We start from the raw sequence: 16,443 nt of genomic DNA, 5'->3' as shown, positions 1-16,443 counted from the left end.
ATAAGCTTTTAATTTCATTTCGCAGATCTTTATTTTCGGAAAAAAGTGGAGATTAAATCCCGTCAAAGAAAGGCACAACAAGATATATTTGGTAGGAATTGTGTTTTAATTCAGTTGCGTGTCCGGCTGAAGCTGACCTTTCATTCGTACAATCGGTCACATGAAAGTTAGAGAGTAGAAATCAAATGCAGTACTTCAGATTGTGCCTAGCTGAGATTGTTATGTTTTCCCGTTCTTGATGAAGCCAGCTTCTGCCAAGTTTTTAATTGAAAGCAATTCAAACTATTACAACGACTCACGTTTCACTTGAAACTGAAGATGAATTGAGAATCATCCGCCAAAAACGATGTTATAGACTCAAACAGTCGATGTTCTTTATCGATGTTCTTTATCGATGTTAAAGCTGATTTATCAATTCTCTCACGTAGGGGGTGTTTGATTTTGACATTTTATTTGAAATTTGAGTACTTGCTGGTCCAATTTTAAACTCAAACATTGGGAGGGAAAGATAGATAATCAGCTGATTATCGACTTACGAATAACTGAACTCCAAAGCTGTTGACCTTGTCTACTTCGAGTCATAAAAATATATCTGCAGTCAAGGTAAACATCTCATTTAAAGTAACGTCAGGAAAAAAGGCTTCGGAGTAGAGGGAGGGTGAAATTGGCAAATTCTCCTGAAATCTCGGCCATAATCTTACATTTTAGTTACTTCCCTCACTTCATTACTTAGTTAGAGATGAAAAGGTTAAATTTGCTCTCGACGTTACCTTGAAATCAGACCCAATTTAAGAGCATATTGGTCAAAATCTGACCGTAACGGCTTCGAAAAACATACCCGCTGAGATGATTCATACCTGAATAACTCGTATGAGGACGTTTCCCCCCCTCCCCCAGTGAGAAGTGTATGGTTATCGCAATCTTAATTTGCCACAACTTCCCTTACACCTGTGTTTTGTCGACACACCTAAAAGCTGCTAAATCACTGCATCTCACGTTGTTTGAAACGATGAGACAAAATACCTTTAACGTAAAGGAAACCACAAAATATTACATACTATTAGATAAGATAAACAAAAATTAAAATAGCAAGAGGTGCTGAAAATGGATCGTGGGTCGTAAAAGGTCCAGAACATGAAAACGGATTGAAAATGATAACCGTGCAAGCTTTAAGATAATTTTTCCGATGTGCAACGTTGCTTAGCTTCTTGGAGAAAGTTCACACTTTGTGTTTTGAGTTGTCCTGGTAATTCATGAAGCACAGAGTCACTCTGACGTTATAATTATAGTAGATCTGATTAGATTGGCACAGCTTGGTGTATTTCCATTTCCTTCTCACATAGCAAAAGACAGTAAGCAAAATTAAACCCCGGCCCTTGCAAGCAGAATAACAGTAGTAAAAATATTGACGGCAGACAATAAGAATTGACTCTGTGAATTTTTCACTCGCTCGATCTCCAAAAAATATCGATTTTCCTCTGCTATCAATTACAATTTTGTTATCAAAAACAGCAATACCCCTATGTAAATATTTTCTTTTTTTTATCTCATTTCGCTCATCTATGGATATTGTCAGAAAAAAAAATTGGTACAGAGCGAAGATGTCCCTCTATGAGATTCGCGAGGCCGTTAACTTTTGCCCACATTCCTGACGCGTTTCTCGTTCTTAAATGCAGCACCGCTGTTTACGCCAAGCGCGCCTTGAGCAGCCTACCATTCACGCGCAAACATCGTGATGATAATTAGACAATCACGTTTTGCAAGTATCACATGATCAGTTCATGATTCATGTAAACTGTTCATGACTGTCGCCGGTGCACGTAAGATAACAGACGTCCCGTTTTCTATGATTATCAAACTCTTCTTTCAGCAGCACAATGTAAAAAAAAAACAAAACACAAAATACAAAACAACTCCAAAATGGATTTGAAACTCACGTAGAAAACCAAGTGTATATGATACATGAATACTGAGGACGAAGTAAAAAGTTACGACTTAGAGCTTCAGCAAAGCCGGACGCCGTCGACATCTTAACTCCTCTTTAGGAAAAGAAGTTTAAAGAATAACCTGTCGCCTCTTTTATACAAATCGTGGCTGTGGTCTACTTTCTATAATAATCAGGAATGGTGTAGAGTGAAATTTACCCTCTGTCGTAGATTATCGCTATCTGGATAGCAATAAGCTATTAGGAAAATGGCTTGGAATGTTTTGATTGGGTCATTAAAAAAACTGTAGCTCGTTTATGAAAGTGCATTGAATAGTCGAAATGTAAAAACCGAAAAAATCAGGTCGTGCGCTCTTTTCCTAGCAGTTATCGAAGGCTGAAAATTTCGACTTTTTGTATATATATATTTTTTAACTTCCTTTATCTCACACTTAAGTTTGTCAAATGATACTTCTATGGTTACCAAAATGACTCCTATATAAATATTCGTCTCACAATATTGTTCTGGTCTCAACCCGTTATCGAAAGGATTGACCTCAAGAAGTATTCGTTAATAGTCTCTCGAAGTTTCATTGATTAATCATTCTTTTCTACCTTATGCCCTTGCAGAATTTGATGTAAGTCAATTTCATTAGCTTAATTTCCATCGAAAAAGAAGTGGTTTATGAAAATATTTTTCAGATAATCCTAAATTGCGTCTTAAACCTGGATAAAATCGATTTTCTAAGGGATTTGGCACTCGCAGTTTTTTTTTTTTTTTTTTTTTTTGGCGAATTTTGCGGTAACTTTTGATGACATTGTAAGAAACGTCTAAGTCCGGAAAGATTATTTGCTTTGTTCATGAGCTGCTAAGGATGTGAATATTACAGTGGAAGAGACCTCATATGACGCAGGTCAAAGCTGAAAAAGGAAATTTCTGATGCATTGTAAAGGGCGAATGCAAGAATAGAATACCTTGATGGCATGTAGAGATATGAACCAACTGCGTGTGTGAATTTATTATTAACCTATGAGGAGACCTTGACTATTTTTGCAAAATTTGGTAACAATAGCTTGATTGCTGAGTAACTATGATATTTTTCGTGGGATTAGGCGAGGACGTTTCTTGTTGCATTTAAAAGGAGAAGTGTTGAGCAAAAGTCGCCCTGCACCGTTTAACATTGATTTTACGTGGGCAATAAACAAAGTGTAATATAAGACGAGTTTTCCCGTCTAATTATAGTCCCCGAGAAACGGTCATTCCTACCAACTCAAACAGGAACCATATGGCAAAGGTCAAGTTCCCACAAATTCGATTCGTTGACAAGTGATATTTCCATTTTCCTCGAGGGGCGTATAAATGCCGCGTCGCGATGCATCGAAGTCATTAGATAGACATCTGTGCTCGAGGAGGACACCGCAAAAAGATAGAGATTGTGAAATACGTTTCAAGGATTCTACCTAACTTTGTTGCACAAGAGGCAACGCCGCTAGAAATATACCATGAAAGAAGTGAAAACTCAGAGAGATTGGCATGACATCGCCTTTCGCTTATCAGGTATGGTTTTCAAGATGATATGACGATTTATTTACTCGCCTAAGCCGCGCTGTTTACCACGCATCTTAACTGATGCAAGTTTTAATTGAGGGAGAATGATTGTTCTTACGAGAGTGTCACGAAGAATAGTAAAATACTCTGACAATTTAATTGCTAAGAATTCGAGAACAAGGCTCGTCTTCGACCAGATATCTTCCTTCAAAATAAGAGCATTTTTGAAACAAATGGATCCAAGCTACAGTCGAGCCAGGGTCTTTTGACGAAGTGACGCCATTTTCACATCTTACTGGTTCGTGTCTACATCCGACGAATATCGAAAAGTCGTTGTTAGAGATCATAAAGAGAAATACAGCAGTTTTGAAATACTAGTTTTCAAATAGATTTGTTTCTGAGATTACAGTTTCATTGGTGGTTACTTTCTCTTAAGCCTTCCGACACGCGTGTTTTTTTCGCTCATCCTTTTGTTCTGAGAAGCTGAAGCTCATTATATCCGGTTGTCTTTTTACATTGCAGCTCTTTGTGGAGGATTTGAAAAATACGACATCGTGGAAGATACAGGCTTTAGTGCTAAGAATAGAAGAAAATCTTCCCAAGAAAGACCAAATGACCAAGACTTAATCAGGAGAGGCTCTCTTCCCCAAGCACGTAAGAAAGGAACTCAGGCTCCACTCCAAGACTCACGCATTTCCCTCACCAAAAGAAGTTTGAGTGACGGGGTAGTAGTTGTAGAGAAGAACACGGATTTTTCAACAAGAAAAATCGACAGATCGCCCAAATCACATTCACTGGACTTAGACCTCTCGTCTTTCGACTTTAGCGAGCTCAGGAGCTCAAGTTTATGCTCTACGGAGTTATAGACAGTACATAAACATTTTACAAGGCCGTTCACAAGGCAGCTTCGCTCGGGACGAAAAAAAACACAGAACCAAATGAAAGCTTTCACCTATTTATGTTTGCGTATATTGTTTATTTGTATATATGAAATCAAGATGTTAAAATTTCAAGGCCAAAATTATGTACCATTTTAGAAGTGAAGGCTAAGGTCCTTAGCTAAAAAAAGCTCTAGAATAATAACTTATTATCTATTGTAGCCGGCCAGACTACAAGTCCTACAAATTAAAAGTCAAGTATCAAAGTATTGAATCCTTTCGTTGAGTTTGCTTTTGTCAGCCAAATATTGGCGAAATAAGTTTGTTTTTGTTCTTTAAAATTTTATTCTGTTGCTCTTCCCTAACTTCGCGTGCAAAGTTTGAGAGCGCAAGTTCCTGAGGAACTTCTTACTCGAAGCTTTAAATTTAGCGAGATGCATATCGCTGTTTACAAATTTAGAAGTGTCCCGTAAGTCGAGGCGGGATATCCATTTCAAGGCTCTTAGAGCCAGATGCGACTCTTGCTATAAAAACATAAAACTCATTTGTTCAACAGAACAACATTAGTTATGTTTATCTTGTTACGCAGCACATATTTCCATTGAATTCAGCGAGGAAATGTGCTTAAAAGCAACGTTTTTCGACTCCAAGAACCTCTCCAAGCGCTCGAGGTATTTCCTGATTGAGGACGTAAGCACGAGAGCATGTCCGAGACGTCAATTGACCTCTTTTTCTTCTTGGCTTACCTTGGTTTCTCAGGAATTTGCTAAATCACAAGTGATAAGGGAAAAAATCCGGCAGTTAATTTGCGAAAATCTCATTAGGATCTGACCTCAGAAATGCGTCCAGAAAGTTCGCCGAAAATGATCCCATAGTATCACTTCAATCCTTTGTTTTGTTTTCTGCTAACGTATCGGCAATGAGATATTTTACAAATACTCGCGGATCTTTATATTAAGCTTTCATACGAACTATTGTCTAGACGAATTGGCTTCGGATGATGCGAATTTCTTTGGATTTTGCCTCAAGATTTAGGATATTTTCGCAGGCAAACCCCAGTGCCTCTTTGAAAGTTTATAAGGATTCTCGAGGCTCTTGACATTCAATGGAGTCTTTTTGAAGTTTCATTTCTTTAATCCCTTTAAATTTTCAAAAGAAGCCGACACTATCACTAAAATTTCACTTTGTGTCATTAACTAGACCTTTCAGAGGTGAACCGACAGAGTTTTACGTGCCAAACGGTAACAATTTTTCAAGCCCGCTTCTCGCCTGTAATACGCCGAAATTCATAAAATCATCGTTCGATTCTAAATCTACTTTGATTTTCCTGCTTTACCGGAGAGTTATTATCAAGTATCCAACTGTTTATCTCCAACGTTTTTCTAATAGAAATATTTGTGCTTCGTTATGTACAGCTTTAGACTCTCGACTCCCTATAGATTTTAATAACACGTGAGGAGTGAGTACAGTTGCATGAAAAGTACGATTTTTACGACAACATAAAAAAGCGATGTCTCTGTGCACTTGGTAGTCGACGATGTAAGGTTAGGAGATAAATTTTCACGCGTTGGCTAACGATCAAAAGCCAGGCAATGAATTTTTTTTGTAATGAATTGTTATCGTTTGGCTAAGGATGCCTAGTCCTTTCCGATGCGGTGGTGAGCTTTCTACTGTCATTCAGTCTTTTCTGGGCGATGAAGTCGATTAGTTACATGAAAAAGGACTACTGCATTAGGTAGTCGAAAGGTCGCGCTTCACAGCGGAAGTGACTGCATCGTGAAACAATCGATAACAGTTCATTTCTCAGAACTGTATTCATCACTACTACCCGATTTGTCACTATAAATAACTAAACTTTTAACGATATGAGGTTAATTTTTAGAAACCATTTAACAACGTTCAAAACCTTCAGTTCATTTGAATTTACAATTTTGGACATTTAAAACAAAAAAAAAAGAAAACATGTTTGCATACTTTCAAGATTGTTTGCATTATTTTTCTTTCCATTTAAGAGATAAATTCTAGAAAAAACAATCTCGACAAGAGCCTTCACCTCTTTTATTGTTTTGAGAAGTTTTCGTGGCAACAAACGCCGGAAGAGCATTTCCCTTGTTCATAAAGGGCAGAGATACAAGTTGACAGTGCTATCTCGGGTAATTATTGTGGATCCGGTATTTTTCCTTTTTTCCCCTCTTTTTTTTTTTGTTATTTCCTGTGATTCGTGACGATGTAGGAAACCACCAGTTGCCAGACAATAGTGGTTGTTGACGAAAAAATGATAAAAGAATGATTCATCATCTTCTTGTGAAAGTGAAAATTTATGTTTGTTGCTCGCTTGCCTGTTATCTTAATTAGCAAGTCTTTTCAAAAGAGTGCTTCTCAAAACAATTAATTAGATTTAATTGAAAAAGAGCGGTTTGAAGCTGGATTAATCTTCTCTTACGTAAGCACTTCACGAAATTTTCAGAAGGCATTTGGCACTGTTTTTGAAGGAAAGGAAATAGTATTGCAACGTATATAATGGAGGAATTAGTTGTGGGGTTAGGAAAGTAACCAGACTGAGTGCTGTAGCACTGAAAGAGCAACGCGAAATGAAACGAGAAAAAGTGTCGATGTTTACCAAATGCATGCCTGGTACAAGCGAGAGTGTAAACTGCGATTAGCAGATGTTAAACAGCGCAAAATCCGATTATAAACATTGCGCTAAATGTCTTAATGAGAAGCACCGACCATGCGAAGCCACACGCGAGGAAGAAATTAACAGAATGTACATAGTAAAAGGAGTTAGTCCATTTAACCCCAAGTGTGATCAACATTCAATTTCTTCTTACAGTAACACTGCTATGGGAAAGATAAAGGTGCTGAGAAAAAAAACAAACAATCCGGAAGGGAAAGACACCGTTGGACATGTTTTTCTCATCTTGGTTTTATGATGATGTTTGAACGTCAGTTAACTTTACAGCGAATATGTGTGCTGACATTAAGTTTTGAGGACTTAATTTAGGACATTTTCAAGCAATTTTCCCGATTTTTAAAACACGTGTAACTCCAATCTAAATGCGCATTTGCAAATGGGCATAAAGCCTTTGACACGATGACCTCGCAAAATCCGCTCGCCCATAAGTGATTCACAAAATAGCCAGTTGCTTTTCCGTTTTGTAACATTTTTTTAACGATGATAACGACTGTGAGGAAATTTTATTAAAAAAAAAAAAAAGAAAAACCCCCAATTTTTCCATTGGTAGGCCTAAAAAGCATCTCTGAACTTGTCTTGCGGTAAGCTTTGTTGCGCTAATTGCTTACGTGGGCATTTTATCTTCTGTCCTCCAAACAGGATCCGATTAGAAATTATTTCGTGGGAAATATTCAACTAAATGTTTTGAACTGATAAGGCATCTTTGACTGATGCTTCCACTCCCTCTATTCAAATATCTTCATGTCTTATCATTTCATCTTCGTTTCTTGTGCATTTTTAGCTGCGAAACTTGAGTGCTGGCCCTTATGAATAGCTTTGCAGGAAGCGCGTTTCTCGTCCCGCGGGAAGATTGGAGATCGGTTCGGGCGGAGGTTTGCCAGGAGTCTAGCACTATATCAGTTATACCCCTTGCAGGAGAGGCTTAGTAGGAATATTGCTCTTTCGGTTAGCGTTTTATATTATTGGCCATTTTACGGCTAACAGTTAATGTCTTCATATTGCTGTCCCCAGCAATTATTCCTACGGTTATCCTTTTTTACAACTAACAGCTAAAAAGTGACAAAATTTACGCCCAACAGCTAAATCTCAAGCAGACTTTTTGCCGTTTCGCGTTCAGTCAAGGCTTCATACTTTCTTCTTTACCCCAAGCAAAGAAACGCTCGAACTTCAATGAGGGCCTGATTACTGGCTCTTAGTTGTAAGAAATTGAAGTGAAATCAAACAAAATCCATTTGTAAGTTAAAAACTTATGTAACTTAAACTTAACATAAAGTTAACAAAAGTTTTAATTTTTGACAACTTAAAAGTCGAGGCAGGAGTTTTATATCATATATATAAATTTTCATTCCCATATGGACATAACGGCTTTTTGCGATTAACGACAACTTTCGGCAACCAGCGGGCCTCGCTACCTGAGTGCTTGCACTAATATTTCTACGACATGTACCTTAGAAAAAGCCATGTTAGGGAATTTAAAATGGATCAAGAGATTACTTTAGTCTAATTTTATTAAAAGAAGCAAAACTTTCTAACAATTTCCAACAATTGCAAGGAGATTTTGTTATCATGTTGGATTAAGTTAGAAGAATTTGAGTCTTGTTGCACTTGGCTAAGATTGAAACATGCATGTGTTAAAGCTTGTCAGTACAAATTGATCGATTCGCTTTTCATGATTAACTCCAATGTTTTTTTCAAAATTGGTCACAGAATGATCTCGTGTGCACTTTTATCATTTAAATTACGGTGTTATACAACGATTTCCAGCCCTGAGAAAAGCCGTAACAACACACGTTTAAAAATACGATATTCTTTCACGCGTGTTTGATATCGCCAATAAGCAGCTGACACGACACTCGCCTTTCGCGCTACTCGGTCAAGTTGATAAATGGACGATATAGCCTTCAGGATTCTCAATACAAGATAGTTTCTCGGATGACGGCCGCTATACGCTAAAAAATCCGTATCGCTCACAGACAATGACGTTCAAACTTTCCTATAAGGGGAAGGAAACCAATTATGTAACATACGAATAGAAAAACCGAAAGTTACGTATTGGGTGGCTATGGTGATGGCATTTCTCGCGGCTGAGAATGAAAATCGACAACTGGAAGATTTGCCGCAGGCCGATTTTAGCCGTTTACCGGAAAGACTTCTTCTGTCGGTAAGGACAAAGTCGATAAATAAGAATTTTATAAATTGAAAATTGCACCCATTGTTCTTTTTATAATCATGATTCAACGCATTTTTTCATCTAAAGAGTTAGCGCCAACGCACTCCTCGATTGTTATTTGGGGCTTGTCGATTCATTTATTTTCACCCATGAATGAAGTCGGCTTTTCTTTTCAGTAAAGGGCTATTGTGTTTCTACGATAAACAAAATAATACATGGTTGCTTGTAGATTTGTAGATATGGAATGTCTCTCATCGTGTTCAACTCGACATCTCACTCGTTCGCTGCGCTCCTTCGTGAGCTATCGAGTCGAACAATCGAAGAGAAATTCCATATCTACGTGCACCCATGTATTATTCTCTATTTAGCACACAGAACCCAAGCTCTTACACATTTTGTTTAGATAATTGTCCTCATTCCAAGCAGTTTTAAAATGCTTAGGTAACTACTGTCAAATCGGAAAGCTAATGTTTCCATAAAAAATATCCTATTTGGAATCATAACTAAACAATGCTCTTTAACGAATTTGCAGATTGCAATTTATTTATTGGAAAAATCTTTAAGTAGGCAGAGTTGACCTTTCCACTTAGCATATCCTATTTGGATGAGTATTTGTACAATGCAAAATAATTCTGTGGCACTACAGGAGAGGTCAGCTCATTCATAGAATTCAGAAAAGAATTTTGAAAAGATTATCGATAATAAAGACTGTCTGGAGAGGGAATGGATAGTGAAGTCAATTTGAATGAATATAACTAGTTAAGAGTCGGAAAACATCAAAGTCAGCCCTATATCAGTGTTGTGCATTAAGTATGTCAGCAATTGCTGAAACAATTACCGAGGTATGAATAATGAAAACGCCAATTCAAAAGAAAATTGAGAGCAGAATTGCATTTTATAAAGTATAATTGAACATTATAACTGCTTCAATCATACTATTCTGCTGTAGCCTTTATCACGTCATATCTCAAGGAGCTGTTACCCGTTTATAGGCGTACACACTTTCAAACTTGTTCACAATACCTACAATGTATCTGTAGCTTAATACTACGGGTTTATGCAAAACTTGAATGCACGTTTAATAAACTCCCAGATAAACAAATGTAAAGATTAAAGATGTGTAAACGTGTAAACGTGATTCGTCTGAAAATAAATAATAATACAAATATCTACATACAAATGTGATAACGACACGAATCACGGCTACCGGGGTTACGTAAACCTTACGTTAACTATCTAAAATAATTTGGCAGTTCTTAATGATAAACAAATGCAAATGCAAATGCAAATTCTAGTTGCTACGACGGTATCATTTAAAAATGTCAAAATCTTAGGTTTTTTCATATATGTTATATTCCTATAAATATAATAACTCTGCTATTAAAATACGTTGCTTTACATGTCCATAACAATTCTGGAAAACAGTACCGGTTTGTGTATTATTATTATTATTATTATTATTATTTGATCTAGGAATGGACCTAAGAAGGAAATTAACTTTAGTGTGTTTTAAAACAATGAAAACCAATAATTCACCCCCTTTTGCCTTTTTTAACAAATTCCAGATATTACCATTAGATGCAGCTAAATAGTACTAGATAAGGCAGGAGATTTAGCAAGCTCTATTGAGCTTTCAGAAAGATTGTGCTATAGTATTCTCATTTATTTGATACAAAAGGCGTTCATAGTTCTGTTTCAATAGTAACAGGGAAATTAAATACATGAAAATACACGTAAAAAGAGTTTTATCTTTAATAACAACCAACATAGACACCTTAAAGTACATTATATGGCAGATTTTGGATATATAATTTTAGCAACTTCATAGACAAATGAAATGACTTTATGCCTCTAATGTCACTCATCAAATTGCTCCATAGAAATGCTCCTCCATACCTAGCAAAAAATTTCCACAATTCGTTCTTGTATATACAATATGTATTTTGGATTTTGATCGTGTATCATAAGTCGCATTTTGTCATTTTTAGGAAAGAAATTATCAAAATACATTGGTAGATTGCTGTGGTTATATAATTACATGAAAATTACTATAACATATGTGTTGAGCTGATGATATATATTCAATATTTTTAAAGATTCAAGCTATGGCGTCGATTCTTCTGTGCGATTCGAAAAGGTCATTACTCTCATTCATTTATTCTGAATCTGGAATATAGACTGTAATCTCGTTGAATACGCACTTGTCCAAACGACGTTGCAATATGTTAGATCTAGATATAACATAGTGTTGTACAGTATTTTAAGTGTTGGAAGGGATAGTTACGTAGTGTCTCGCCTGACCATTATACCTGTCATCTTTGACACTTTCATTGCAATGTGATCAATATGGTATTTCTACGATAGTTCCTCATTAGGCTATGAACGGAGTCTTTTTACGAGAAATTTTAAGTACGGTAACTTTGTCAATGGTCGGGGACATTTTCGCATGAATATCATATAGGCTCGTTGCTGTATTATCTTTTACTTTAGTTTGAAAAGGCTTTGAACCTAGATTTCCTTGAAACTCCGCTTAAAGATAAATCTTGATGTGTAGGTTTCAGTTTACTGGCTGAAAAAAATTGGAGACATCGAGGTCAGTTTGGAGTTTTAGGCGTATGAAGCGATAATCAAGGGTGGTTCTTAAACACTGTAACAACATATCGTAACCAACTGTTATATAATAAGGTCTATGCAATGATCACTGCTTGTAAGCGATAATCACGGATTTTCTGATACGCTTTTAAATGATACTTAAGACATAAACAAATGATGGTGTCGATTCATCAGAAAGTTACTGTTCAATGATAACTTAACACTTTTAAGCTACTTAACACGTTTCAGTTTTCTCCCTATCATCTGTGAGGTTTAATTTTTTTTTTCCCAAGAAAAATGTAAAAATTTAATGCAAGTGACAAAGGTTGGGCAGATGTTCTAAATACCGGCATCGAAGATAACGTTGGAGATTTCTCGATCAACGCTTGAAACGCATTTGTGTATCTTGAATGGTGCAAATTCAAGCATGAAAGTTTGTATTAATTTCACGATTCATACATTTCGATGGAATTGAAAATAATTGCTAAATAAAATCATCATCAATTTCGGTGCATGACCTTGGCTAAGCTTTAATGAATGTTATCTCCTGAAAGGTCTAGTATAGCAGTTAAACGTTTTGATTCAAAATACTTCAAGTGTCACGAAAGATACATTTCGGTTTATTTAACTCTTTTGGCTGGCAGTATCTCACGATCGATACCTCTGCACTTATAAAGGAAGTTCTAGAAATTTCACAATTTTGTCGGATAAGACATTGAAACTACAAAGGGAAGCTAGTGAATAGACATCCTTAGGGGTTAAAACGTTTATTCATCAAAGTTCATGAAATAATGTATCATCTGACTGACAGTATGAATGGATAACTTACTTCGTTCATGCACGTGCCGTTTCACCTCTATACGGCTAAGTTATGTAATGCATTACGTAATTATAAAATAACTTAGCGCTTTGCACTGAGGTCACGCGTTCATGAGAAACAACTGAAGCATTTATGATGTCCAACGAGTGGACCTTTAGAAAACCTTCTATTCACCCTGTAGTTGGCCAGATTACGCATTAAATGCCTATTTTAGTCCTTATTTGACCAGATCCGATTAAAGAGGGATTGTCTGTCCATTTTATGTACATCAAGACTGCTACGTTCACCTGAACTACAGGTGAAATAAGAAACAATTAATTGAAATATCACTACCAAAACTCATCGACAGTTCAATATAGACAACTAGTATGTTAATTTATATCGTTACGCCTGGAACCTTGAACAAAATTGGAACACAAGGATCAATTGGAATCCATTTGAGTGGACACTGATTTTCAAAAAAAAAAGGTTTTCTCGAGGATGAAAACTACCCATAAAATTTTAACTTAAAATTGATTGCCCTTTCTTGACTTTTCATTTAGTAGTTTGTTTTCGCACTCCGAATTCGTGGAGAACAGAATGTAATCACTTAACTGTCGATCATCTTTTCGCGAGTAACAATAAATGAAGGTGGCTAACTTCTATCAGCACGAGGCCCCGCCGCATGTCAAATATAAGAAAAGAGGTAATAATTCAAGTCACGTGCACAGTGGGTATATAAAAAACACGACCTCTCTCGTGTACATAAGTTATCAATTCATGGCGTAGTTTCGATCAAACGTTTATAACATGAAATGTGAATTACGCAAAGTTTGGGCAATTGTTACTTCAAAGAAGTCAGAAAAACAAACGAGGCCACGCTCAAAGTCCATTTCTTGCTTAAGAGAAGCTTCACATCCAGAAGCCAGTATTCTCTTTCATAACGAAGAATTTGAGATTGAAAAACAGACTCACATCCCCTACCGTATCAGGCAAAGGCGACGACGATCTCAGCCTGAAGGAAGAAAAGGCCAAATAGGTCGTGGCGACCCATGGAATAGCAGCCCTTCTATTAAGAGAGATATGGACGCCAGTACAAAACGTCTTTCCACAGACTTTCTGCAAGGCCTTGAGATCGAGGACAAACAAGCAATTTGGAATCCACTTAAATTTACGAAAGTCTTCAGTGACACTAGTATTCAAGATGGTTTTTTGACAACCACACTTTGTTCAACAGAGCTTTGAGCTTCACAGGCTAACAGACCAAACGTTGCCGGTCCATAGCTTTTTAGTCGGTGAAAAATTTAACGCTACTTCATGTGGTGTTCTGCAATTACATGGTCTGATGTCCTTCTATTTTGAATCTAGCATGAGGGCTCATGGAAACTGAACAAAGAAATCCTTGACAAGACATTTCTTTTCTGGTTTCATTGCTTCAGGCGATGTACCCACCTACTACGCTTGTGTTCGATTTTACCCACCTACTACGCTTGTGTTCAACCTTTTTGTTGTAGGATACATCGTCTCTCATAATTCCACTGTGGGCAGCTCTACGAATTTCACATTTTAGCCATCTCTGAAGGATTTCAGGATGAATCAAAGATCAACCGGAGCCGCAGTTGCATTTAAAACACATGTGTATATATGTAGAGGTATTCAATACATTTAAGTATGCACTCAGACCACTACAGGATGATGCGAATGACATGAGCTATCATTTATCGGAATAATCATCAGGAAACGTTGGGCTTAGATTTTATATTTTCCTGTCATCAATGAAAACATGGGTCTAATGTGACGCACACAACCGTGTCATTTAGAAAATAGGATTGTTAAGTTCGTAGTTTAGCACTATCTGCATAAACTTGACCCGAAGGTAAAAACCTGCGCCAAAGGGAGACAATAAAGCTGATTTCTTTTTGTCCAACAGATAGATATTATATCGTTCGTGAAGATTTTGGGTTTGTATACACAACTTTAATGAGATACTCCAGATTTAGAACCTATACCTCCCCTCCCCCCCAAAAAACATATATTATAATTGCAAAATCAACGATGAAGCATCTACGTTTGTATTTGAAATCGACTTCAATTTTGTATTACACTCCTAAGCGTCTAATTTTGGGACTGAGGCTGAACTTTCTTATCTTCGGTTTTTTTTTTTTTTTGCATATTGAGCTTAAAAATATTCTTAACATCTTCTTGAAGTTGTGAGGAATAGTATTTCATGATGAATCACCTAGATTGTGACCAGACTAAGTTCGATTACCAACTGAGTTGTTCTTCGGTGTATCGTGTTAATCAGAATAAGTTGATCACAATTTTAAAAGTAATTGACTTTGCAGAAGTGGTAAAGTACTGTGGATCGTACTGTAGACGCAGTAAATAAAGTGACTTTTATTCAATTTGCCATTTTGCCATACAATGCTTCATTGATATCGTGAACTTAACCCCTGCAAGAGTCCTAAATTTATTTTTGAATCGATCTTTTCGAAGGGTGTTGTCATTTAACCTTTTATAACACAAGACAAAAAAAAAGTTATCGATTGAGCTAAGCCTGGGTCAAACATGCAACCCCCCTTCCGGTTGCATATTCCTAATTTGATGACTGTTTGCCTTCACAAACTGTAATCCAAAAAGTATTTTTCGCCTGCAAAAAATTTTATGGTCCCAGAAAAGCAGTTTAAAACATTGTGACTTTACTTCTCATAGCTTTTGTAAAGTTCGTTTGGATGATTGACGTGGTTATTGCAGAGGGTGAGAATGTCTGAAGACAGCATTTGGTTCAAAGGCTGTCAGTTTTCTTTTACGCTCTTTTATTATAATCATTTTTTTTTTCAAATAAGAACCTTTTTATAAGAACGTTCAGACTGAGATAACCCAAAATTTTAAGAGGCAGAGTCGGAGGATTTTGCTCGAATCACAATAAAATTTACCCGATTCACCGATAAGGTCTCTGTAGTATTCTAATGACACCGCCCCCACCCCACCCCTCCTAATTGGCTGTCATTTTTTATACGTCTCCTCCTTAGACGATGTTAGAGACGAATGAACCCTCTTCGTTTCCCCTGAATACCATTTGATTTCCCAAAATCCTCAATAATAAGGGGCATTCAATAAAGACAAGTCCCCTCAAAAATGAAGTATCATCGTTTATCTCATGAAAAAAACCATAGTTACTCTTCGTCATAAGGTGACATAGAATCAGTCGAACCCATCGCCTAAAAAAGAAATTTTGGAATGGAGTAGTTTTGTTTGAGGATCAACGGATTTCATCTTAAAAAAGCCCTTAAATTGCAAAATTTTGTCAAATTACAATGAATAATTAAATAAAAAAATAAGCAACTCAACAGTATTGAAAATGCAGCGGATTGGGGATTATTGGAGAATTCTTGCCCAGATTCCGTTTTCTTTTCGAAACTTTTCAAACTGGATATAGCTTTGTTCATCATCCTTTGGTCCTGTTTGCCATGTTACGTTGTCGCTTATCGACTAAAGTTTCATTTTTTTTAATATCTAGGATAGTTAAGCGATTTCATCGCAAACTCTGTTTCTTAAACACCAGCAAATCCCGTCCCGTCCTGCCCCCTCCCCCCCTTCCCCCTTCCCCCTTCCCCCTCCCCCCTCCCCCCCCCTCGAAAAAATGATGACAACATTGAACTGGCACTTAAGAAGAGAAGCAAAGCGTACACATGTTTGAACACCCATAGAAACTTCATTACTACCATGATAACGTCGCAACGACGCGCCAGGCCAAAACATTGCGTAAACAATCTGATTTGTACCTCAACCTACACCACCTTAAAGAATACCGTCGAAACACCGCGACAAACACC

General features: G+C 36.9%; 1 protein-coding gene across 1 annotated transcript; it reads left to right on the top strand.

Annotated features, from left to right (window-relative positions):
- Positions 1-3,197: 3,197 nt before the first annotated feature.
- LOC113664899 (uncharacterized) lies at positions 3,198-4,625 on the top strand. Its single transcript, XM_027180517.2, has 2 exons — positions 3,198-3,482; positions 3,996-4,625. Exons 1-2 carry the CDS (start codon positions 3,428-3,430, stop codon positions 4,337-4,339), a joined length of 399 nt encoding a protein of 132 aa, XP_027036318.2. The 5' UTR covers positions 3,198-3,427; the 3' UTR covers positions 4,340-4,625.
- The last annotated feature ends 11,818 nt before the right edge of the window (positions 4,626-16,443 follow it).

This window comes from Pocillopora damicornis, chromosome 11, assembly GCF_964200805.1.
Source record: "Pocillopora damicornis chromosome 11, jaPocDami1.2, whole genome shotgun sequence".
NCBI lineage: Eukaryota > Metazoa > Cnidaria > Anthozoa > Scleractinia > Pocilloporidae > Pocillopora > Pocillopora damicornis.
The sequence above is the reverse complement of the archived record's forward strand: the minus strand, read 5'-3'. Positions and strand labels throughout refer to the sequence as shown.

Coding starts and splice junctions, on each gene's coding strand:
- LOC113664899 (XM_027180517.2), top strand. CDS start 3,428: ATGAAAGAAGTGAAAACTCAGAGAGATTGGCATGACATCGCCTTTCGC. Junction 3,483..3,995: donor CATCGCCTTTCGCTTATCAG/GTATGGTTTTCA, acceptor TTTACATTGCAG/CTCTTTGTGGAGGATTTGAA.